The 26,247-nt window shown below is 47.6% G+C and overlaps 1 protein-coding gene across 5 annotated transcripts in view; it reads left to right on the forward strand.

Moving 5' to 3' along the window:
• Nucleotides 1-26,247, forward strand: part of FERMT2 (FERM domain containing kindlin 2) — a 59,917-nt gene that overhangs the window by 23,740 nt on the left and 9,930 nt on the right. For 3 of the 5 annotated variants that reach the window (XM_054066828.1, XM_054066826.1, XM_054066827.1), the window contains 8 exons: nt 289-522; nt 14,065-14,199; nt 17,886-17,918; nt 18,378-18,603; nt 18,749-18,851; nt 19,188-19,295; nt 21,216-21,350; nt 23,243-23,292. In XM_054066828.1, coding sequence (XP_053922803.1) covers nt 289-522; nt 14,065-14,199; nt 17,886-17,918; nt 18,378-18,603; nt 18,749-18,851; nt 19,188-19,295; nt 21,216-21,350; nt 23,243-23,292 — 1,024 coding nt within the window. The remainder of the gene's footprint in view (nt 1-288; nt 523-14,064; nt 14,200-17,885; nt 17,919-18,377; nt 18,604-18,748; nt 18,852-19,187; nt 19,296-21,215; nt 21,351-23,242; nt 23,293-26,247) is intronic. The other 2 variants (XM_009558788.2, XM_009558789.2) reach the window with 1 other exon arrangement.

Genomic DNA, 26,247 nt, shown 5'->3' on the forward strand with positions numbered 1-26,247 from the left:
TAGAGTCGTTCATGACCCAGCTTCGTGCTCCAGCCTCATTGCTTCTGCGCTGAGTGATCTATGGACATGTTCTGTCTCATCTTTATTCCTCTTGAGTTCTTTCCTACTTTTACTTTTTACTTGAGTTTTTTCCTACTTTCCTACTTTTCCACTTCTCCAAGGTGGCTTCTAGATGCTGTTGACTACCAGCTATAAAGGGCTGTTGGCATCTTTCGATCTTAGCTTCTCAGTTCAACACACTTAATTCTGGCCCTGGTTTTAACTGGTAAAATGGTTTCTTTGATCTAGATGTCAAGAAGGACTGGTCAGATCACGCGTTGTGGTGGGAAAAGAAGAAAACTTGGCTCCTTAAAACACACTGGACGTTGGACAAATATGGGATACAGGCTGATGCCAAGCTCCAGTTCACACCTCAGCACAAGCTGCTTCGCCTTCAGCTGCCCAACATGAAGTACGTCAAGGTGAAAGTCAACTTCTCGGACAGGGTCTTCAAGGCGGTTTCTGACATCTGCAAAACATTCAGTAAGTAGCGAGTGCCAAAAGCAGCCGGTGGGGAGGTTGTTGTTTGGTTTAATTCCTGCTTCTCCTTTGGCACTTGTGCACGTCTCATGAATTCGTGAAATTGAGGATATATTCCAGCTTCAAAAACCCAACAGTCACTTGGACATCAGGCAGCCTGGATGTCTGCTCTTTTTTTGTTGCAAATCTAGTACTTTATGTGCGAATACTTAAATAAGGAGACGCGTTGTACCACAAATGAAAGAAGAAATATGTTTTCTGTGCTGAATTCTGTTTTACAGCAAGGCTGTTCTCAGTTTTGTCTTAGGCAAAGCTGTAGCAGCCCTGCTTTCTGTTAAAGCTGCTGCTCTTGGATTGTCATGTGACAATGTCTAGCACATTGAATTTATGTGCTAGATGAAAAACAAGCCCTGAAATGGGAAACCTGCCAGCTCCATGGGTTCTCTTCCAGTGGAAAATCCTATTAGAGATTAAGTGATGATGCTTCAATTTAAAACTGTCTGGTGGAGGGAAGGAAGTGAGTTTCCTTCTCTCCTCCCCAGCTCTTCTTCGCGCTCCTTTCCCTTGTTGAGAATGGTAGGATTGCTTGGTTGGAAAAGACCTTTGAGATCATTGAGTCCAACCATACCTGTCCACTGCTAAACCAGATCCCTGAGCACCTCATCAACCTCTCCTTTAAACATCTCTGGGAATGGGAACTCCACCACCTCCCTGGCACCTGTTCCAGTGCTTGAAAACCCTTTCAGTGAAGAAAATTTCCTGATGTCCAATCTGAACCTGCCCTGGTGTAAGTTGAGGCCATTTAGAGAAGAAACCCCAGAAGAAAGGGTGGATCATTTCCCACCCATCACACGGGGCTTTTTCCATACTGCTGCTTTTGTACCTCACATTTTACCCATCTTCATAAATTTCTCATCCCAGAAGCCAGTGCATTTTCTCCTCTTGATAAAAACTCAGGAGATGGTAGCTCCGCTCCGAGGAACTCAGATAAGCATTCGGCTCCGTACCGGTGTCCTTCCTGCTTGCTCCCCTCCAAAAGGAGCCTGCAACCCGACCTTGGCCATAGTAAATCTATTCCTGCTCTTTAAAAGCAGCCAGGATTACTCTTGGCTGACCCAGTTATTTTTTTTTGGAGGGAGGAAGAGCTCAGCCATACATGTGGTATGATGGCGTGGCCGCCGGCGCATCTGTGGTTAGGTTGGTGTATATATAGCTGATTATGAATTTTTGCTGTTTATTTCCTTTTTTTTTTTTTGAAATATAAATATTGGGCAATTTCTCCTTAAAATAGAAAAAGCTTAGTCAGCACGATTGCCCAGTCGGTTTTGCTTCCCCACCCATCTCCCATCGCTCTTTTTAGTGCCATGTGGGACAGGGAGGACCCAGGCCTCTGCTCCGTTGCTGATGAGTCTTCCTGGCAGTGAGTCACGTCAGGAAATTCTGATACAGTTAATCACGTAACAAGAGATCTTCCACTGATGCTGCAGAGTGGTCAGAACCTTACATGGACCTGAAACAGCTATTTACTCAACTCCAGGGCTTTCTGAATTTATGAACAAACCAGCAGGATAATGCTTATATTTAAAGCTGTGGAAGGGGAAGAAGCTGCTGGGATAGACAGGGGAAACAAGGCTATCAGGGGTGATTCTGACTTTCCTACTGTGGCATCCAACCTGCTGGAATAAATAGTCTCAATTTTTAGGGAAAGCAGGATTTTTGCTGTAAACCTTGTTCTCATTTTAGTGGCCAAAGCTGGATGGGTGGAAACTACGTGACTGAATACAGTGATTAAATCTTCTTTAGCCTTTGTCTTTGTGTGTACTGGGTTCCAGATGTTCAGCAGAGCTACAGGAAAGACAGCCACATCAGCTTGAGGGAAGAGGAGATTGGAATGTGGGGAGGTGGCAGTGCAGGAGCTGAAGAGGCTGGGAAGCCTTTCTCTTGGCCACAGATATATATGGACACTTATACAATATAGATGTAATAGGTTTATTTGTGAACCTGTTATGCATAGGTGTATAATATCTATTATATTTATATCACATAGATGTCCAAATACCTCTGTGGTCCAGGGAAGAGCTGCTCAGTGGCGTGACAGATGTATTTGTATTTATTCATTTATTTTATATCTACTGCGGGATAGGGCGAGGTGTAATGTCTTCAAGCTGAAAGAAGGGAGATTTAGATTAGATCTTAGGACGAAATGTTTTCTTGTGAGAGTAGGGAGGCCCTGGCCCAGGTTGCCCAGAGAAATGTTGGCTTCCCCATCGCTGGAGGTGTCCAAGGCCAGATTGGATGGGGCTTGGAGCAATCTGATCCAGTGGGAGGTGTCCCTGCCCATGGCAGGGCGAGTTGGAACTAGATCAGCTTTGAGGTCCCTTCCAACCCAAACAGTTCCATGATTCTGTGATTCCATAGGAAGCAAAAGCTACCTGGGGCAGACACCAAACCACTCCATTCCAGTCCCGGTCACCACCTGTCCTTTCTTCCTTTATGTGTGCCCTTGGTGCTGTGCTGGGGGTCAGACACATCCTCAAGCACGGAGTCCAGGAGCCAAGAACTGACGATGGAGACAGGAGCTAATCTATGCCGGGAGGTCACGCGCTTGCCAGTCAAGAGGGGCTGCTGCTTTCTACCATGCAAAACCATCCCATGAGTGTCATGCTGAGTTTGCACAGGGCATTTTGTTCCTGGAAGGCATCGGGGATATCTGCCTGCAGCTCCGTGCCTACGCAAAAATTGCAGTGGCTATAGGTTGGTGGCATCCTCCTGGCTTGGGGAGCTTGCATTTTCCTTTTTCTCCAGTACAGCCTTTTCTTGATGTCTTGCAGACCATGCTGAAACATTTTCCCAACCAACCTTTTTCCTCTGTGGTTTTTCTCCCCCCGGGTTAGCCTTTATGCCACCCCATTTTTCTCCATCAACTTGTCCAGCCCTCCGCAGCATCTATGCATAGGTTTACTGAAAAGAGCACTCATACCCTGTATTAATCATGCTGATATTCTCCCCAAGGAAAACTGAGTAGCTGTTTCAGGGTAGAAGGGGAAAGAAGTAGTCCCTGCTCTAACAGCACAGCTCTTGTCTCTGCACATCCCTTGATTTCTAAAGTTGGGGTTCATTGTGGCCTGGACCGGTGTCCACCAGAGAGAACAGTACTTGTGAGTTGCTCCTAGTTTGGCTATAACTTTGTTGTCTTTGTTCCCAGAGCATTTAATTACACACTTCAGTAATTTTAGCATATGGCGTGATTAATGACTGGTGTCAGTGATTCCTCATTTTGCTGGGACTGTAGCTGGCTGCGTTTATGAAAACTTCTATACGCAAGCGGGAACTGGGTGATCTTACAGGTCTTTTACAACCTTAATGATTCGATGAACGCACTTGGGTGAATTATTTAGGGTTATGCCTTTTTTTCTATTCCCTCTAAGTTGTAGTCAGAGGCGTCACCATTGCAGCGTGTGGTTGTTTTTTAAAGAAAAATGTGTGCTCTTGAGCTGAGTGAAGTTATTGCAAAGGGCAGCTCTCACCGCCGGCCGGGCTGTGGCTCCCAGGGGGAACCTGGAGGTGGATGTGGGAAGATGCTGGAGCCATTCACACATCCCTTGCTTTCTTAGAGGTCGTGTGAAGCCGGAAAAAGCCCAATCTCACTCCCAGTGGCTGGATTGCAGCCCCTCGATTCCCACAGCCACCGGTTGGGAGACTTAACACAGGGATTGACGCTGCCTGCGGTAGGAGCAGGCACGGGGAGAGGAGCAGAGTGGTGGATGGGATGGGTGGCCTGGAAGCCAGCCCGGGAGCAGCTGCTGGCAGACGGTGTGTCCTGAAGGGCCAGCTCTTTGTCTGCAATTAAAAATCAGAGAAAGAGAAAGTAAAACGTCACTTTAGTTGGAGCAGCAAGAGTTTGTGCTGCCTGCTTGCCCTTCAGTGGGGCATGGAGGTTGGGATGGGGTGCTGCTTGCAGGGCTCCCGTGTAATCCCCTCCTCTCCTTATCCCACTGGGAGATATTCCTGCCCAGCCAACAGCCCATCAAATACATAAGTGCAATTTGATGGGGCTGCGATCAACACTTTATTGGTTTGGATGGGAACATGCTCATCAGAAAGCGGGATTTGGGAAGACAAGAGATGTGGCTGCATTGCAAAGCTCCTGTTAACCCATCATCCTACATAACAACGAGCAGGGAAATCCTCTATTCTTCAACAACGGTTGCATTGCAGAGCTCCCGCTAACCCATCATTGTACAAGCAGAAAAATCCTATTTTTCCTCCTCAACGGCTTCATTTGATTGTAGAAGAACAGATGCCTTGTGTCTGCTCATGCCCTCAAAGTGCTGCTTGACAGCATCCTTTTTCTCCTGCTTCTGCCTGTATGTTTTATTCCGTGTGTCCTGGGAGCAGTAAGGGACTCCAGTGGGATCTGCTGCTGCTGTGGGGGCATGTGGGAGAGGAAAAGCAAACAGCCAGATGCAAGTGTGAAAGTTTTTTTCCCATGGCTCAGCATTTCCTGCCCCAGCGATGCTGCTTCTCTCGGGGAAACCGCCTGTGTTGCAGAACCCCAGGGTGAGGGGACATGCTGCGATGGGGTCAAAGCTTGCATCCTTCTCTTCTGGCTGTGAAGATTTGGGATCTACGCTATCCTCCAGCATGAGCAGAGGAGCATAGATCACTGCAGTTGGTGCTGGTGGGAACTGGGAGCACTGGGAGGAGGCAGCTCTGGGAGGAAGCACCCCAAAATTCATGACTTTTCCCTCCCTTACGCACCCTGAGGCTGTGCAAGACGAAGAAATTCCCTTTGGGTCTGTTTTTATTTCCCCAGAGGCTGGTAGGCATCACACCCAGCTCCTGACTCGTGATCCTTAAAGAGCTCCATGTGGATTAGTCACCTGTTTTGGGAAACAAAGTCTGAGGAGCATCCCATGTCAAGCGGTGGCAGTTCCTATGCCTGCATCCTATCTCACTCTGTTCCCCAGCTCCGCAGGGAAATTGCGACACTGGGAAATTGAGACCCCTCTTTGGTAAAATCATAGAATCATAGAATGGCAGGGACACCTCCCACTGCATCAGGTTGCTCCAAGCCCCACCCAGCCTGGCCTTGAACACCTCCAGGGACGGGGCAGCTATAGCTTCTCTGGGCAACCTGGGCCGGGGTCTCACCACCCTCATAATGAAAAATTTCCTCCTAAAGTCTAATGTAAGTTTTCTCCTCTCCAACTTACAGCCATTCCCCCTCATCCTGTCACTCCAGGCCCTTGCAAAAAGTCCTTCCCCAGCTTTCCTGGAGCCCCTTCAGGTACTGGAAGGTCACTATAAGTTCTTCTCGGAGCCTTCTCTCCTCCAGGGTGAACAACCCCAGCTCTCTAAGCCTGTCCTCATAGCAGAGGTGCTCCAGCCCTTGGATCATCTTTATGGCCTCCTCTGGACCTGTTCCAACAGTTCCATCTCCTTCTTATATTTGAGGATTCCAGAACTGGACACAGGACTCCAGGTGGGGTCTCACAAGAGAGGAGCAGAGGGGCAGAATCTCCTCCCTCTTCCTGCTGGCCACACTGCTTTTGATGCAGCCCAAGACATGGCTTGGCTTTCTGGGCTGTGAGTGCACATTGCAGGCTCATGTCGAGCTTCTCATCGACCAGCCCCCCCTGTCCTTCTCCATAGAACTTTTCCCAGTAACGTCATCCCCCAGCCTGTACTGAAATTGCAGATTGCCCCGACCCTGGTGTCAGACCTTGCACTTGGCCTTGTTGAACCTCATGAGGTTCAGATAGGTCCACTTCTCCAGCTTGTTGATGTCCCTCTGGGTGACATCCCATCCTTCTGGCTTGACAACTGCACCACTCAGCTAGGATAGGCTAAAGGTTGTCCTGTCCTGAGGAGCTTGTGGGGCTGAGAAAGCAGGGATGGGATGCAGAGTCCCATGAAGCTGACAGGCTGCTTCCCCAAATCCGCTAGGTGCTCCAGTCTGTGTGCCTGATGGGAAGGCAGTAGCCAGTGGTCCTTGCTTCAGCCACTGAAAGCAACCCAAGATGGTGACGATGGCATTTGGGAGCAGCGATGGAATTTGGGAGTGATGCAAGCCTGCCTGGAGCAAGGCGACACCATCCAGCAGTCTGGATGCCGAATATGACCCTACCTTCTTTTTTTCTTTCCTTTATAAATGGTCTCCACTCCAGTACAGAACGTCCTCTGACTTCTGAAGTATTTGTAATATTTCCACGCCCTCAGTTGCCAAAAAAACTTCTATAAAAAGCCGCTGTTGTGGGTTGGTTTTTTTTTTTCCTTCTTTGCAAAACTGAAACCCTTTGGTAGTCTGAGATGTGCAACATTCCCAAGGTTGCCCGTGTCCCTTAGCACTCCGAACCACAGCCCCGACCCAGTTGCTTTGGTAGAATCAAAGAATCACAGAATCACACAGAATCACACAGAATCACAAGGTTGGAAAGGACCCATTGGATCATCGAGTCCAACCGTTCCTAACACTCCCTAAACCATGTCCCTAAGTACTTCATCCACCAAAGAATCACAGAATGGTTTGAGTTGGAAGGGACCATGAAGGTCATCCAGTCCAACGCCCCTGCAGTGAGCAGGAACATCTTCAACTCCATCAGGTTGCTCAGAGCCCCATCCAACCTGACCTTGAATGTTTCCCGCGCTGGGACATCCACCATCTCTCTGCTTAACCTGGGCCAGTGCCACACCACCCTCAGCATAAAAAATTTCTTCTTATTATCTTATTATCTTGTCTAAACTTCTCTCTTAGTTTAAAACCATCACCCCTTGTCCTAACAGGCCCTCCTCAGAAGTTTTTCCCCATCTTTCTTATCAGCCTCCTTTAAGTATTGAAGGGTTGCTATAAGGTCTGCTCGGAGTCTTCTCCAAGCTGAACCACCCCAACTCTCTCAGCTTTTTTTCACTGGGGAGGTCTTCCAGGCCTTTGATCATTTTAGTGGCCTCCTCTGGACCCACTCCAACAGGTCCATATCTTTCCTGTGCTGAGGGTTTCCAGAAGGCAAAGCTGTCTGGAGTTACTCCTGGCTATTGCAAACCTTTAAACCTTTTTTTTCTTCCTTCGCATCCCACTGGAAAATAAACTAGTGTACTCCGTAAAATAGTGGGGTTGAAATAGAGTCCTGGTAGCTGGATGTGAGCATCTCAGGGGGCGTTTGAGGGGAGGGTGACACCAGCATCTCATGATACAGTCTCCAGATGCTCAATAGCACCATGAAGATGCTCAGGAATGGTGTTGGTGTCCCAGCGCGGAGACAGAACTGGTGAAACACCCAGGGTTTGCTGCCTTTTGCTGCCACGAGCAGAGGGGTTTGGCAGTAGCACAGTTATTTCTAAATATGTCTAGGGGATGGGTGTGGAAGGAAATCTTACCATTTAGAGACTCGGCCAAATTGCAATGTACTCAGCTTTTTAAATTGCAAGGCCCAAGTGTAGTGCTGCCAACTTCTTCATTTCACTGTTTTCTTCTTTTATTACATGCCTCTATTCAGCTGGAGCTGTTGTGTAGGATCCAGATGAACACCAGAAACTGGGCTGTTAAAGGAAATAACGAGACTTAATGGCAAAGTGACTGAAATGGAAAAAAATATTCCCCTTTCTCCCTCCCCAGTCCCTGCTCTGTCTGTCGAGTAGCGTCAGGTTGTATGTCACCATGTGAGTCAGTGAATTTTTTTATCCTTACTCTGATGTTGACAGAGACCCTTTAAATAGCCTTCCCTCCTGAAGGCATTAGGAGATGCTGGCAAACCCAATGCCACCGTCTTCCTTAACGTGATACTAATTGCTCTTTACAGTCCAGTGCAGAGCGTGTAAGGGGGTTTATTCTCTTGTTTATGGCACTTAATTGAGCTGAGTTTGACTTCAGCTGTGGTGCAGACACTTCATGGGCAAGGCTGGAAGAAGCACTGTCTGTGTTCTGAGAGTCATCCGCATATAACAGGAGTCTAGGGATTTAGTCCCGCTCATGGAAAAAGCCATCCAAACATTCTGCGTTTGTTCACTCTGTTTCTCCAATAGCCCTTTTTATGAGCCTCGCAGTAACGCTTGGCTCCATCGCCACTGGCTGCTGCCTCCATCTCCTGGGTCCCTCCCAGGCACTGGGGCCTCATTTCAGCTCTGGGTACCACTCTCGCAGGTCACGTCTGCGAGCAACAGTCACACCACTGTAAACCCTAGTAACCTCATTTTTGGGGTGGTTTTGCAGGTCGTTGCTCCCTCGGCAAGTCAACGGGCACTTCTGATTTCCATGCTGAGGGGAGCCTCTGGCAAAGCCTTCACTATGAGAGTGGTGAGGCACTGGCACAGTTGTGGCTGCCCCATCCCTGGAGGTGTTCAAGGCCACGTTGGATGGGCCTTGGGAGCCTGATCCATGGCAGGGGGGTGGAACTAGATGATCTTTAAAGTCCCTTCCAACCTATACGATTCTATGAACTTCCCTCCAAGGGTCAGCCCCAGTTTGTCTGCACCCATGGCATTCGTTGGACATCTCGGGAGGCTTTACAGAATGTCTTGACGTAACTGCATGGCCCGGGGCAGCAAGTGGAGGACTTGGCTTTTAACCAAATAAATATTTAAGCAACTAGGCAGCTGAAGAGCCTGTGATAAAATGTTCTGAATGTAGGCAGGTGTACAAACCTGGTAAACTGTGATAAGTGGGTGAGGACCTGCTCCAGATACTGCCCAGTGTCCAGTACAACCAGGGTCTTATCTCCAGGCACTTCAGAAGTTATGCAAGTCTCTTTTTTTTTTTTGTTTCTGGCCTGTTTTGCAAAAGTGAATTTCTGTTGAAGATAAATCAGATACTTAATTCTGTAAACTCAGTAATTCTGTAAATTCAGGAAACACCACCCATAGAACACACTCATTCCAAAGAAAAAAATGTTTGGGTTGTTTTAAGTCTGAAGTAGGAAAGAAGTGGGGTTTGAGGTCTCATTTTTCTAAGAATTGTCATGTCGATGTGCAAAGGCTGTAATTTATATGAGTCACTGCTTCAAGACAGCAGTGATCCACTGCAGAAAAATCCCACTTCAAAACATAGTTCCTAACGGAGGGTGACTGGATCAGCATTAAAGAGAGGATTTCCCCTAAATTCTCTCTGTGCTACAAGTAAAATTATGGAGGTTTTGTGCTTCAAAAGCTAAGCAGGCAAACCAGCTCTCTGGCTTTTTAAAGGAGACAGAAATTGAGTGGAAAATGGATACTAAGAGCTTCTCTGGAGAATTAATTCTTATATATCGAGACTGTATGTTGAAACTAATGTGATTTCTCATAATTTTAAGTACTGGGGAAGTTAATACATGCTTAGCTTCCAGTGGATGACACCATCTTGTGTGTGGTGGTGAAGGAAGAGGACCACAAATCTCATTTCTTACTGGCGTGAGAGCCCATCCCTTGGAGCACTGGAATTGTCCAACACCTTGGCCTGCTGCTTGGTGGGGTCTGGGGATCCTGCATTGTGCAGCACCCTTCCATGCAGAGATACATGGACTTTGGTCCCGTCTCTGACCACAACTGCTTTCCCATCACAGTACCTGTTGGTGGTTGAAGATGCAGTAGCTGCAAGACTGACTTGGTAGATTCCAAGGGAAGCTGTGGCTGCCCCATCCCTGGAGGTGTTCAGGGCCAGGTTGGATGGGCCTTGGGCAGCCTGATCCAGTGGGAGGTGTCCCTGCCCATGGCAGGGGCGTTGGAACTCGATGATCTTTAAGGTCCCTTCCAACCATAACTATTCTGTGATTCTATGATTCTGTGATTCGGCATAGAAGAGCATAAATTTGTGTCTTACACCCAGCAAGGTGGATAAAGAAGGGCCAAAGGTTTGCTTGCAGCAGGAGACAGCACAGACACAAGTAGGCTCCTGGAAGAGCAGGCAGATAGAAAAGAAGATGCTGTAGGGAGTAAAATGTCTTCATCCAACAGTTGCAAAAATTTCTCTTGGTGGCTGAAAATCACCTTCCCAGTCCATTTTTGCAGTGCCACCTATAAAATGCATGTGTGTGTGCTCCTCTCGCCAAAGGGCATTTCCTTCACTTGATAAAATGACAGAATCATGGAACTATATGGGCTGGAAGGGGCCTTTAAAGCCCATCCAGCCCAACTCCCTTGCGGTGAGCAGGGACGTCTTCAACTCAATCAGGTTGCTCAGAGCCCCATCCAACCTGGCCTTGAATGTTTCCAAGGATGGGGCCTCCACCACCTCTCTGGGCAACAAATCCCCTAAGTCTGATGGAGCCCTTCTGCTAGGAAGTTGACATGGAGTGCTAGAGCTCCCTGGTCCAGCATAGGCAGGAGAAGATGTCAAAATACAAAAGGTTCCCACTTGCGTCTAGCTGAAAAATTGTTTTCTAACAGTTTTTGGTCATCACTCTCCCATTCATATGGAGCACGCCACGTAGCGCCACAGATGGTTTCTGCTGCCACCAGCAAGGCCAGGGATGCTTGGTAAGGGACTGGATAGCTGGGTTTTCGCGCACTTACACAATAAGTAGAAATAAAGTGCTAAAAGGATCATTTGCAGTAATTTCTAGTAGTTGTTGCCAGTGCCATCTGTCTCTCTTAACACAAACACAGCCCCGACCAACACATCAGTTGAAGAGTCAACACATTAGCTGTCTTCGGAAGGTCACTTCTCCTTCTGCACCCCATTTCCTTTGAAGGGACCTTTGGCAGGAGCAGTCTGGCTTCAGCTGGAAAATATGGATGACACAGTTAACAAAGGATTTTGAGTGAGAGTTTGGGGCTGAAGCCAAACCCTGAGGAGGTGTTTTACCCCAGTTGAACAACTGCAGCAAATGGGCTCCTCCACATGCAGTGGCACTTAGTAAAAACCCCAAACCTGGATAAAGGGCTATATTTTTTTTGCACCAGTTGGGTTATCTAAGGATCTTTCTCTTGCTTTTGTGACCAGAGAACAAGGGCGGAGGCTCTGGGGTGGTTCCTTGTCCCATTTTCCAGTTAACTGGAGTCCTACCATCTCCAAGCCTTTACACCCTGAGGTAGGCTCTGCTTTAGCTGCTCTAACTAAACACCAGCAGTTTACTGAAAGATTGAAATGTGCAAAACTGTTTTTCTTTAGTTTTATCAGATCATAGAATAATAGAGTGGGTTGAATCAGAAGGGGTCTTAAGAACCACCCAGTTCCAACCCCCTGCCATGGGCAGGGACACCTCCCACTGGATCAGGGGCTCCAAGTCCCATCCAACCTGGCCTTGAACCCCTCCAGGGATGGGGCAGCCACCACTGCTCTGGGCACCCTGGGCCAGGGCCTCCCCACCCTCACAGGAAAACATTTCTTCCTATGATTTCATCTCAATCTCCCCTCCTTCAGCTCAAAACCATTCCCGCTCATCCTATCCCCGCACTCCCTGATCAAGAGCCCCTTCCCAGCTTTCCCGTAGGCTTCCTTTCAGTACTGGAAGGCTGCTGGAATCAAAACCAGCATCAAGCTGCTGCTGCTTTTCTGCTCTCTGCTCTTTAGCACGGTGGGCTTTATTTTTCATTCCCCCCTGCAACCCTCATTTGGCTTCATCGAGTTTGTAAACTCTCGGAGATGATGGCATGTCCGGTGGATCACTGTTTGGAAGAAGTTTGTATCTTATCAATGGGAGATGTGCTTGGCTGCAGGGATGTTCCGGTATCACAAGGATGCCGCTGCCTTTGCTGTGCCCTGCGGCCAGGCGCCGTTCCAAAGCAGCTGCCGAAAACTTGCCCATATCCTTTGTAATGGGACGGTAGTGTCGTGAACAACTGAGGAACTATAAAAAGTCTTTTTGAAATCAGATGGTCAAGCTTTGGGCCGTCTCCAAGAGATTGCTTTCAGGAGCCGAGCTTGGCCCAGAGCCCTTCTTTCTCTTGGCCTCTCTGAATGGTTTCAGCTGAGAGGCTGCATCAGTTGCTAATGCACCATAAATAAACACCAGAGTATAAACCTTGCTAGCAAAATACCAGGGGAACTCCTCATTTTAGGCTGTGCTGCGTGTTGTCCCTCACGCGTGACCTGGGTTGTCCCAGCAGATTTTTTCTCTGTGAGGTAAGCTGGCAGTGATAAACGGGAATGGGAATAGCTGTCTGCATTCGTACACGAGCTATTTGTTGCTAGAAATGGTCAAAAACTTGTGCAGTCAACATAACTGTTGGTTAGTAGGCAAAGCTTTGCATATCTCTGTGCAGCTGAGCACCAAAACCAGATGTAGAAACAACACAGGGGCTTGAACATAGAATCATAGAATGGTTTGTGTTGGAGGGGGCCTCAAAACGCATCCAGTTCCAACCCCCTGCCATGGGCAGGGACACCTCCCACTGGATCAGGTTGCTCAAAACCCCATCCAACCTGGCCTTGAACCCCTCCAGGGATGGGGCAGCCACCACTGCTCTGGGCAACCTGGGCCAGGGCCTCTTCACCTTCACAGGAAAACATTTCTCCACATGGGCAACCATCTGCAGAGGAGAGCTCTGAAACTCTTCTTTCCAGGCTCAAGCGTGACTCATAACCTCCTTTTTTTCCAACCCAGGCTGTATTTCAGAGCACTCTGACCTCTTTGCAGCCTTTCAGTGATGGCTTCTTGCCCAGGTGAATGCTTTTCCAGGTCAATTCCCACGTATCGACTGAGGACAGTTTAGAGTAGATGGGAGGTTTTGTTCTTCCCATCTTGGTTTTCGCAAGGACTCCTGGCTCCCTTCCAGTCCCTCAAGGGTTTTGGTGGTATGACTGATGGTGGGCTCCGCTTTCCCAGAAAGCTCCTTCCCACTTGTAAGCAACTGCAGCAGGCAGAACCAAAACCAAAGGGCCACCTTTGTGAGAAATGGCCCTAAAATTATCTTTTTCATTAGCGCCCCCGTACTCCCATGGCTTAAATCACAAACACGCTGGGATGGTCTTTGTTTTAAATAACATGAGTTTAAAATTATTCAGGCTGATTGTGGGCAGGGGATTGGGAAAGGCTAGGATTTTTCTCTGAAAAGGAAACAGTTTGGCCAAGATCTCTTTAAAAACTGGGTGCCTGAAACACAAGCTCTAAAACTGCCAGTCTGTAATGTAAATAAATGACTTGACTCTTGGTTTGTTCCATGGCGGGGGTGTTGGAACTGGATGATCTTTAAGGTCCCTTCCAACCCAAATTACTCTATGATTCTGTGGAAGAGAAGGTACCTGGCCTGTTGCCTGTGTGTCTAAATAGGGATTTATCCGCTGATTTACATTTATATTTAAGATAATGGGTGGGTCACAGGGTCTGGAAGTCCTTGTGTTTGCATTTGAGTGGCAGTACCTGGGAAATCCTGCATTTTACCCAAGTTTCGTGCTACCTCTCCAGCCAAGGAGGTGCTTGTTCCCAACAGGCTTGCAGGGAAAATGTTCTTCCCTTGATTTTTAACCATTGCGAAGGAAAATCAGCCAAGAGAGTTATTGCATATAGAATGGTTTGGGTTGGAAGGGACCTTCCATCTTGCACATTGCTGGATGTTGTTCCTAAAGGAAGGATATTCTTTTTTTGCCCCTTTTTGCCATCCTGCCTTTGTAAAAGTCATTCATTTTCTCCCCAGACATCAGGCATCCAGAAGAGCTCTCCCTTTTGAGGAAACCCAGAGATCCATCGAAGAAAAAAAAGAAGAAGTTGGATGATCAATGTGAAGATGACGCCTTCGAGCTGGAGGGTCCACTGATCACACCAGGGTCTGGTGAGCTGAGGCTTGCACGGAAAGGGTCAACAGGAGTTAAGCAGATAATAAAACTGCGGTGGGGGAGAATTGACACAGTGCTATCAGTTTGACCTAATTCCTCATGGTCTGTGCGAGAAACGGACCCTGAATGAATTCCACAAATCCTCCAAGGCTGCAGCACTCGGTCGCGGTCGCACAGATGCATGCTTGAAGCTGTCACGCATATCGGGGAGTAGAGCAACGCCAGACACTATAAAATAAACCAGAAACCAAGTGTGACCACTTTTCACACTCTGATTGCGTTACTGAAAGGTTTCCTTACTTTATTAAGGAAGGAGTTAAATGGAAAATCATTCCTAATGTCAAATTCCAGGTGTGTTTCAGGCAGTACCACCGTTCTACTCCTTATTTATAGCCCAGGAAAATGAGTATTTTATTAATTGCATTAATATTCCTTTATGTTAAGGGTGTAGATACAGACCATAATGCTAAAAAACAACCTTTTTATTGCTGGGAGGGTTGTTTGCCAGTCTGACTTAGAGAGCCAGAGCAGCACTGAGGGGAGAATTGCTAATGGTATAACATCGCTGATGGAGTAACATCGCTGATGGAGTAACATCGCTTGCCACAGGCAGCAAACTGATGCAAGGAGGTGTTTGCAAGCTGAGGGAGTTTTCGGCTCTGCTCCATGGCTGCTGGAGGTCTGGTGTTTGAAGGCAGATGGCAGGAGCTTAATCCATAAAGTGGGTCTAGTGGGAGCACTTTTTCCCAAATGGATTTGCAGAGGAAGCTGCAGCGATGGGCCCTGCTGGGCAGGTGAGACATGTCTGGCTGCCAGAGCTCTTGGTTGTAAATCCAGTGATGAGAGGGAAGCAGGGCAGCTTTTATTAGAAAAAATATCTTGGAATTCAGTAAAATTCTATTAGAACCATAGAATCGTAGAATGGTTTGGGTTGGAAGGCATCTTAAAGCCGATCCAGTTCCAACTCATGGGCAGGGACACCTCCCACTGGATCAGGTTGCTCCAAGCCCTGTCCAGACTGGCCTTGAACACCTCCAGGGATGGGGCTTCCACCCCTTGGATTAATCGGTATTAAATTAACTGAAGGTCAGGCGGTGTGGTTGATGCCACTGGTGGCTCCGGGGTTGCAAACAGGAAGGTTTTGGCTGCACAGAACATGAGTGAGTGCAACGATGCCCTGGAGCTGCCCTCCCAAATTAATGGGCACCACAGGCTCTGTAGCAAAGCATCAACATGGGGTTGTAGCAAGGGAAAAATAATCTTTCTTTTGCTCTGGTCTCACTCTTTCTCCTCTCTATTACTTAAAAATACTTCTGGGCTAATCTTCTCCCACTCCTGGCTCAGGGACTTTTCCCTGCATCAGGCCAGGCTCCAGTCAATTTTCATTTTCATTTGGCATTTTCATCTTGAAAGTCTGTAATTAGCCTTCCCAAAAGTGAGTGTTCACGGAGAGCATCTCCATTAGATTAATAGGAAATACTTGGCCTGCTTTGGGGAAAATGTACGCAAAAGACAGGTTTTTATTTTAATTATTTATTGGATTTGGAACTGTCTCGCTGGATTTGCTTTCCTTTTGAATGGAATTACTTTTACTGCAGGTTTAATTACTGCAGCTACCTGCCATGTTTGGTTGGAAGTCATGTTTGTAACCAGAATCAGCTGTTTCTAGCTTTGTCCCAACATTAGTTTTTGTGAATTCTGAGTTAATATCCTGGGATCTGCTTATTCCAGTGCCTGTCGACGTAACTGGCGTGTTTGTCACTGGGCACCCTGTACCTGGCAGTGAAACCATTGAAATCACAGGAGTCAGAGCTGTCAATACACCCACAGGAAAAGTTGCCCAACATTTTCCATTAGAAGACTTGAGTTCACTTGTTTAGTTGGCCAAACTTAGGGCTATTTCAGCTGGAACTTTCCATGACATTGCCTGCGTCTGGCAAATTTTTTAAGGGAAGCTTCTTTTGAGACGTTTCAGACATTTGGTGATGAGAACATCCAAGGGGAAGCTTTGCTTCTCTGGAGCAGCCACTCAGACAGAGGATGTGCATGGGAGAACCTGCCTGATTTGGCACAAGAAGTGGGATTTGGTTTTGTTGATCCAGTTAATGCTCAGCCCTGTCTGCTGGCCTGCCGAAAGAGCAGGTGGGGAAGAGGCAAGAGCATCTTTTGGGATGCAGTTTATTGATGGCGATGGTGGTTTATTGCTGGTTCTTGTTGAACTGCTCTGCTCCAGCTTAACAGCAGAGCATGTTCCTACTGCATTTATAATCATAGAATCTAAGAATATCTCAAGTTGGAAGGGACCATAAGGATCATCGAGTCCAGCTCCAAAAGTATAAGTACCTTGCAAGTCACCCCTGGCCTTCTCCTTGAAGGTGTGAAGCTTGAAGGTGGCTGTCTCCATCCCTTGACCATTTCTGCTGCTCATACCTTGTTTGCTGGGTCTGTTGATGGCAAGTACCCACAGTGCTTACTTGTCCCGCAGATCATTAATCCAGACTGGGATGCCAGAAAAAGTAGCAGGAACATTAAAGGTGTCCTGGTGGTTTTCTTGTTTGATGGTTTTCACTTATGTAGTCCATCCTCACAGGTAGTTTATGATCACGTTTCTATATTATTTTAAGTTTCCTAACCAAGGTGTTGGCTGTCACTGGTTTGATGTTGATGATTCAAACCATTCTTGCTGCTCCTTGAGATACCCATCACCAAAAAATGAGAATTTGGAAAGGTTTTTCTATTGTTTTGATCTTAGACTTTTCCAGATGTCTTGTTCAGCTGTCTGTCACTCAGGGAGGAAGGATTGTTTGGTGTGAGGAGCTGGAGGTTGGCCCGAGCGGGTGGTTCAGGGCAGGAGGTGACATAGAAGACCTTGCTTCTGGCATCTCAGCCCTGCCACGCACCCCTTCGCCACCCTTCACCGTGCTCTTTGAGGGGGAGTTTGGGTGCCTTGGCTTGCACGTCTGAACAGGTTCTCATTTAAAAAGGACACAATTCTTTCCCAAAAAAGGCCAGTTATTGGCCCTTTTAGGTACTATTGGTCAGATTTAAGCCCAGTAAATGATGCGGAGCTTGTTGCCTGATGTACCTACACAGTGGAATTACTGACATTAGGATACAGTTGTTGAACCTCCTGTATTTTGAAAATCCCTATTTTATGTTCTTAACATAAAAATCAGTATTCCCGTGAGATAAATAGGGACTATGTAGCTCTCAGCTGGTTTGGGGTATGAGATACCAAGCTGGGTCTTCTTTCTTCTCTTCAAAATGGCAATTTTAAAGGGGGGGGTTCGTCTGCTTTGAGTCGGTACGAGCTGTGAAGCTTTAAAAGGCCTGGGAGTGATGGGTGCTTCGGGAACAGTTTTGCACCAAATCGCACCACTTGCTCAGCATATTAATACCAAATCATTTGGCCGTCTCAGCAAGCTTTTCCATCCGTGAGATGCCGTGTTTCTGTGCCAGGCTGTTTCTTGTAACGTGAATAAGATAACTGTGGAGTCACTTGAGTTTCTTTGCCTGCCAAGTCCACCGGTGCTGCTGCAAACACTCCCTTTGGGTGATTAAACCTCACCTCTGCTATTCTGCTGTCTTCCAAAAATGCCCATGTCCGGCTTCTCTCCTTTCCTACTCTCCCAGTGACTTTCTCTCGCCTTCTCACTTCCCTCCTTTCTTTCCCTCTCCATAGGCACCGATATTCTTTACATCGGCCCCGTCAAAGGTGAGCTCCACCTCAGTAGGACTTTGGCGTTCTGCCTCTGGCCTTTTTACTGCACCCTTAATTTATTTTCCTGCTCCTCTAAAAAACTTTTGACTTCCAAAATCTTTAAGCAACAGGTAATACCGGTAAGTTGGGGGCCATTCGTGTCCCAGGTGCCGCAGAAACGCAGAGGGCAGGAGTTTCCCAGTGTGGGAGACCTGTGCCTTTTCCAGTGGATTTGGGCTGGAATGAGTTTTCCATCGGTTTGGCTCTCAGAAGAGAGCTGACAGAAAGGGGCAGCTTTTCATGGGAGAACAAGCAGCACAGTGTTTTCCCATCGTGGAAAAAAAAAGATGGTAAAAAAAAAAAGGGAAGGTTTTTCATCCGCTGGCTGCGGGTTTGTGTCTGAGTTGGCTTGGTTGGGAGCAGGCAGGGCTTGGCCATGAGCTAACTCCCAGCTTGTATTCCTCTTGCCGGTAGGAAACATATATTCAAGCCCAGGACTGTATAGCAAAACGATGACGCCAACCTACGACGCTCACGACGGCAGCCCCTTGTCACCCACCTCAGCCTGGTTCGGTGACAGCGCCTTGTCAGAGGGGAACCCGGGCATCCTGGCCGTGAGCCAGCCCGTCACCTCCCCAGAGTCCTTAGCAAAAATGTACAAGCCACAGGCGCTGCTCGATAAAGCCAAAATCAACCAAGGGTGAGTAGAGTTTTCTGCTCTTTTCTAGTTCTTTTTTCCCCATTTTTTTTTTTTCAATATGCAGTTTTAAATTGCATTCTTGAAAGTGTCACCGCAACCTCGCTGGAGCTTTTTGCATGTGTTATCCCATGTTGACAATTTACAGATGGCTCGATTCATCCCGATCACTTATGGAGCAAGAGGTGAAAGAAAATGAAGCTTTGCTGCTCCGGTTCAAGTACTACAGCTTTTTTGACCTGAATCCAAAGGTACAGAGCTATTTATTTCACTTGCATCTTGCAGGCAGAGGCTTTGAGCAAAGGATGCCTGTATGTTTAATGTGTTTTTGTGTTGGTAAATCCTCCATCAGTTTGACAACTGGTTGTGCAGGCATCAAGGGTTTGTGTGCTCCGCACGTAGCGGTTTGCTAATGCTTGAATGTTGCTAGAGATGCTCAAAGGGTTGCTTAGAGCCACTCCGCTTTGGTGACAGAGGTTTCTTAGTCTCGGATTGAAGCGTTGCATTGAAACAAAAGATGAAGTGGTTTGTCTTGAACTGTGCTCGTCCCTTTGACAAACAGTGCGTGTTTTTGCGCTGTGCCCTAGTACGACGCGATCAGGATCAACCAGCTGTACGAGCAGTCCAAATGGGCTATTCTGCTGGAGGAGATCGAGTGCACGGAGGAAGAAATGATGATGTTCGCAGCGCTGCAGGTAGGAGACAGCCCAAGATGCTTACGGTTTTGGTTAAACTTGATTTTGTAGTGTCGCAGACTTCCCTGTTGATGAACATTGGTTAATACGATAAGTAAAATCAGCTGTAAGTGGTGTTTTAAGCCTCACCTCGTCTTCAGTGGGAGCGTGGACTTCTTGTGCTGGTAGAAGTTGGATCATTTCCCGTCTCCTAATCCTCACTCAGGCTTGTTAGCTAATTTAAATACTTGCTGCTGATTACTTCTCATGAAAAGGAGCTTGGCCTTCTTTTACCAAACATGTTTATGTCTATCTTAATGTTTCTTTTTGCCCTTGTGAAAAAAAAAACCAGTAAGTACGGTGGGTTATTGAACTGTGCGTTTCTGGCATGCTGCCCCTCAGACAGCTGGTGATAATCTGTGGGTTTCCTAGAACTATTTATTTATCTGTTGTATGAAATACCCGGCATGATTTGGCATAAATACTACACCTGCTATTGACTTCTGTAAAAAGGATGGCAGGCCATTTACTACGTGTGGTCTGGCACACCTCGTCGGTGTAGGATGCAGGAATGTCCCCATCAAGAGCAGGGCTCGGTGCTCCTGGGGCCTCTCCCAGGAAAACAAGAAGTGAAAACAGAACTATAAAGGCTCGGTTTAACCCCTCTGAGCAGTCCAGAATGGATTGGGCGTGGTCCTTTGGGTGAGATTTTATGGATGTTTTGGTTTTCTGGAGTAGAAACAGATGTAATGCATCCTCCTGAATTGGGAAGTGTGGCTGATGTGCCAGAGGGCCGTGCTGCCATCCAGAGGGACCTCAGCAGGCTGGAGAAATGGGCCAAGAAGAACCTCGTGAAGTTCATCAAGGAGAAGGGCAAAGTCCTTCATTGTTTTTAAGTTGAACGTGAACAAGGGCAAAGTCTTTCTCCTGGGAAGGAGCAACCGCAGGCACCAGTATATGCTGGGATATATCAGTATATTCACTGGGAAGCAGCTTGTTAGAAAAGGAGATGCGGTTGCTGGTGGACACCATGTTGAACGTGAGCCAGCAACGTGCCCATGCATTGAAAGAAGGCGAATGATGTCCTGGGCTCCACTGGGCAAAGCACAGCCAGCAGGTCGAGGGAGGTGATCATTCCTCTCTGCTCAACACTGGTGAGGCAACACCTGCAGTACTGGGTCCAGTTTCGGGCTCCTCACTGCAAGAAAGGTATGGACATGCTGGAGAGAATCCAGCAGAGAGCTACAAGGATGAGGAAGGTCCTGAAGCATCTCTCCTTTGAGGAAAGGCTGAGGGAGCTGGGACTGTTCAGCCTGGAGAAGAGGAGGCTCAGAAGGATCTTGTTAATATAAGTAAACACCTTATGGGAGGCTCTAAAGGAGATGGAGCCAGGTGCTCCTCAGTGGTGCCCAGTGACAGCACCAGAGGCAATGGGCCCAACTTGAAACAGAGGAGGGAGGGTCCCTCTGAACATCAGGAAACACTTCTTTACCATGAGGAACTGAGCATTGTCACAGGTTGCCCAGAGAGATTGTGGCATCTCCATCCTTGGAGATACTCAAAAGCCAGCTGGACATGGTCCTGAGCAACATCTGTAGGTGGCCCTGCTTGAGCAGGAGGTAGGACCAGGTGACTTCTAGAGATCCTTTCCAACCTCAACCAGTCTGTGCTGCTGTGAAAAGAGTAGCTGTTCTCCCTGTGTGGTCCGGAGTGGTCCTTCAGGTTTCGTACCACTGACTCCTTAGACTGAACGCAGCCAAGCTGGTCATTCCTGGCTTGACTGCTCTCAGGTCTCAGCACTTGTCAGGCTCTGCTCCTGTGGAGGGTACGGCTCTGGCTTTCCACTCCACTTCCCAAGCACGGTGACTGTGCCAGGACAGGCCTGCGGCATCCAACAGATCGCAGGAGCATCCCGGTGAAATGCTGTGCCTTGCCTTTCAGTACCACATCAATAAGCTGTCCATCATGTCCTCGGAAAACCACCTGAACAACAGCGACAAGGAGGTGGATGAGGTGGATGCTGCTCTCTCGGATCTGGAAATCACTTTGGAGGGTGGCAAAACGTCAACCATCCTGGTAAGGGTTGCAGGTACACAGCAGCAGGGTGGCTCGCGCGTCCCTTCCTCACCTCGCACAAAGACAGGAATAATCATCCTGAGATGGGAATTTTTGCAGGCATCCAACCTTTTTATTTCCTTCCTCTCCTTTTTTTTTTTTCCTGTGAGAAAGATGCCCACAGCCCAATGCAGCAATACAGAACACAGACCCTGGGAACAGGTTGCCCAGGGAAGCTGTGGCTGCCCCATCCCTGGAGGTGTTCAAGGCCAGGTTGGATGGGGCTTGGAGCAACCTGATCCAGTGGGAGGTGTCCCTGCCCATGGCAGGGGGGTTGGAATTAGGTGATCTTTAAGGTCCCTTCCAAACCAAGCCATTCTATGATTCTATGATTTTCTTGCCGCAATCAAGTGCAATAACGCATTTTTCCTGCTGGCACTAAGGACCCCTGCACTACGCCACCTTTCTGATGAAATAATGGAAAACTCAAATAAAATTCATTTATTTTCTGCTCCCACTACAGACTTTCCAAAACACTGCATTCTTCACGCTGAAGTTTCTCTTCCACCGTTTCTGATTCATGGCAAAGTTTGACAGCGCCTAAAACAGCTGCCATGATCTTCAGAAATAAGTTATGCTGATGAAACCCAGTTTTTATTAGACTGGATGCTAGCCTGGAGCGAGCTATAGTACAGAGGATTTAATTTTTTTGCAGCTAGGCTGTTTTAACACTGGTTTTCCACCTTTAAAAATGTAAAGCCCAAAAAACTGAACTGCAGAAGGAGGAGTCAGTCTGCTCAGGCTTGGCACAGCGTGGCTTTCCCAGGTGTTTTGCACATTTATACAATCTCTTGAGTATAAATTTAAGTTCTTTAAGTTCTTTAAAACCCTAAAATCCCTGAAATTTTCTATTCTTACCCTTCATGTATTTTTTACCCTTCAAGTCTTTGCAGAGTGTCTTTTTGAAGTTAACATCCATACTTAGCCTGCTTTGCTACCTTTAATAACGGCAAAGGTTTACAACATTAATCAGTCGTCGCAGGGAGAGCAACGCTGCGACAGAAATAGTGACAAGTTTGTATCACCAGGAGATCTTTCACGATCCCTTTGCAAAACCTGATTTAAAGCCCAGTGCTAAGGAACAGTCCCTGCCAGATAGCAGTAAAAATGACAATGATTCATCAAGAAGCTCCATCCCTTTCCGTAGGAGTTGCTAGCAGTGGCCATTTCCAGATGCATTCGAGTAATTGAATATGGATAATGGGCAATTACTGGATTGTTTGTTTAGATTCCACATTTTTTCCTGTGGTATCTATAAACAACATTGCTCATTGCAGAGGGAAAGTAAACTGTTGCTACTGGAAGCTGTTGGATTAGTCTTTACTTTTTCTGCCCTTCAAAAACCCTTTAGTTTGAGCTCATGGGAATCAAAAGTGCCACCTGGTATGTTTTTACTCATCTAAAATATGAAGATAAACTCAATATTAAAAAAGCGGGGAGGAAAAAGCCTTTCTAGATTGTCGGAAAACCCTGTGGAGCTGCAGAGCAGCATCTTTTCCTTTTGTTTGGAGCCGAAGGAAATAAAAAGGGAGGAGAAAAATCCCAGTGTGAACATGAACCGATGTGACCGCTGGTGACCTCACGGGTGGGAATTGGCTCCAGCAGCAGCAGGAATTCCTCAAGTGAAAACAAAACCTTGTCCTCTGGTTTCCAAGCAGCTCTTCTGTGCCATAGATTTTTCTCTGCTTCTGGATGGGGCTTTCTCAGGAGCACTTTCTGAGCCCTGAGCACCCAGTGTTGGCTGCTGAAGCTGCCACCAGCTTCGTCCCCTGCACAGCATCCCTTCCCTCAGACCCACCAGCCCGACTCCACTCAGGCAAGCGGGTGAATCGGATAATCTTTTTTTCTTTCAGGGTGACATCACTTCCATCCCAGAGCTCGCCGACTATATTAAAGTCTTCAAGTAAGTGCTGATGGGAAGAGGTGCTTGTGAAACTGGTAATGTCTATGAATAATTAATGGTCCTACCACCTAATATCCGTTTTTTTTTTAATCTCCTGGCATTAAAATCTTGCTGTGCTATGTTATCTCCAGCAACCGCTGTGTAATACCACAGCTCAGAGCATCTGCGCTCTCTTGCTATTAACACATTTACTTCTTTATCCCATAATGTATTTCACGGTATTGAAAGTATTCAATACTGATGAGTCCTTAAACACAGAACTCGGAGTGTTTTCCCACTACCACCATCCCTTCAGGTACGCATCCCTGCAGGAGAACTTGCTGCATCCCATAGCCAGCAGCGTGTGCTGGGATATTTCTCCTATTACAATTAATGTCCAGGAGATAATCAAGCCATCCTAATATCAGGAATAAAACATACAAACCTTGCTCAAATACTTCTCCTGGTTTGCAGGAGGCTGGAGGAATTCTAAACAGCCAGGATCGCAGTCTGTCTGCTCTCTGGTTGCTAAAAGGAGCAGGTTAAGCTGACTCTGCTCCTCTTCCAGCTCACTCGGGATTTAGAGGTTTTTGATTTTGCTTTGATTTGGATAGTGGTACGTGGAAACCGGGAATGGCAGCGTCTGGACTTTTGAGTAACATTTTGGCAGCCGCAACCGTCTTTTGCAATTTATTGCCTGCTGAGGCGAGGGTTACAGTGAAAGTTCTGGAAACTGGAAACAATGATGAGATTTCACAGCTATAGAATATAGAAGGAAAGCCGTAAGCAGCGAATTAGTTTGGGAACAAGCCTTTATTTTATTAATTGTTCGGTTCTGGAGCCAGAACGTGCCACTTCTGCTCTGAAAAACTCTTTCTTCTGCTCTGAAGGCAAATTAATAAGGTCTCCATGTCCATCTGGGTTTGTGGTCGGTCTTAATTGGGGCAAACTTTCAGGGCTGCAGGCTGTGCCCTGCATCTGAGTGGGTGGTTTTTCCCCTCCTGAACAAACAAACAAACAAACCCCTTGCTCGTTCCTTTGATGTGCTTATTTGCCAGTAAAATTAGGCACAACATGGGGAGCTAATTGCTTGCAAATTGGAGAACCAGTTGATGGGGCAGGAGATGGAGCAGCTGCCAGTTCCAGCCCCTCACCTGGTGCAGCTCCGAACTCCAGAGCTGGGATTTAAAGTGGTCCTGCCACGATGGTGACACACAGAATTGTCATTTGCTCCTGAAAATGAGAGCCAGGTGGTATTTTACTGCCAGAAACCCAACGTAAATGATGGCATGTTAGGAACTGGCCCAGTTTTGGATGTGCTTCATGTAATCTCGGAGAGAAGCTGGGGTTGTTCAGCCTGGAGAAGAAAAGGCTCTAGGGAGACCATAGAGCATCTTCCAATACTGAAGGGGCTCCAGGAATTCTGGGGAGGGGCTCTTGATCAGGGAGTGCAGGGAGAAGACAAGGGGGGAATGGTTTTAAGCTGCAAGACAGGAGATTGAGATGAGATCTTGAGAAGAAATGTTTTGTAGTGAGGGTGGGGAGGCCCTGGCCCAGGTTGCCCAGAGCAGTGGTGGCTGCCCCATCCCTGGAGGTGTTCAAGGCCAGGTTGGATGGGGCTTGGAGCCCCTGATCCAGTGGGAGGTGTCTGTCCGTGGCAGGGGGTTGGAACTGGATGGGCTTTAAGGTCTCTTCCAACCCAAACCATACTATGATTGTATGAAGCTGCAATATATATCCCTGGTGTACCTTATGTATTATATATGTCCTATATATGTGTCCCCGTATGTGCCTGGGGTTGTTGCAGAGACTCGAGATGTTTCCCTCTCCCCTCTGCCAGCTGGGTTACTGCCCATGCCAGCCAAAATGCCTCGCCTGCAATTTAGAGAATTCCCCAAAAAACACCTCAAGACAGTATAAAAGTATTAAAAACATCTTTAGAGAAGGAGGCCAAGTGGAGGATGGAAAATCCTGCACGTGTAGCGTGGCTTGGCTGGAGGTTGGTGACCTGCTCTGTAGTGGGAGGCAGCTTTCAAAGGAAACTGTGGTTGTAAAGTTTCCCCAGGGCAGGGATGTGAGTGCCAGGGATTTAGGAGGAGCAAAACCAGTCAAGGCAGGAGGAGGCAGCAGCTGCCCCGAGCTCAGATGTCCATCAGAGGTGAGGAGAAGTGGAGTTCAGGCAGGCGCCGTGTTTCTCCCCTGCCTCCCTGATTTGCTCCTGAGCCATACACCCCGGGCAGCTCCCAGCACGCTTTCGCTTGGAAATACAGAGCCCCAAGGATGAGCAATTGTGTCCATCCCATGTTTGATCCCTGCAGGTGAAGGTTGAGTAACTATTTCTGGGCTGCGGATGCAAGAAATGCATTGCAGTGAGGAACTGCAGATGCAGCCTGGGAGTGAGATTTAGAAATCAAGGGATTAAGAGGCTCTATGAAGGTCCCGGGCGCATGATGGGATGAGCAGGATCAGGGTACCACTGTGCCACATGGTGCTTCCCTTTGCTGTGGGCTTGCCAGGGCCATTGCTGCTTCTGCAGAGTCGGGCAGGATCCATGTTTTCCATGGGAAGGAGCTGAACTTGACTTAAGGACCTTGGGCTTGAAAGACAAGTCTTTTAGATGTACCACTTCCTTCTGGAGCTTGAGCAGAGTGGTTCCAGTTTAACATGGGAGAGGTGAAGAGGCAGATTTTGCAGCAGGTCACAGACAAGGCTGTTTTCAAAATACAGTTTTCCTCCTGCCCCCACTTTGCCTCAAATGAACAAGACCTCCATGGGATTGAAGAATCCAAATTTGCAATTGCAGCTTGATTTCTTGACCCAACATGGCAGTGAAGGGATGGTGAGTGGTGGCTGAGCTTCCAGCCTGTCTGGAGGGCGGACATCCCCTACGCTGCTGACCCCTAGTTTTCAAGGGTGAAATGAGTTTCCTGGTATAGCACCTTGGTTTAGAAGCTTAAACCAAATGTGATGTCCCTC

This window comes from Cuculus canorus, chromosome 5 (assembly GCF_017976375.1).
Source record: "Cuculus canorus isolate bCucCan1 chromosome 5, bCucCan1.pri, whole genome shotgun sequence".
In the NCBI taxonomy this organism is placed as follows: domain Eukaryota; kingdom Metazoa; phylum Chordata; class Aves; order Cuculiformes; family Cuculidae; genus Cuculus; species Cuculus canorus.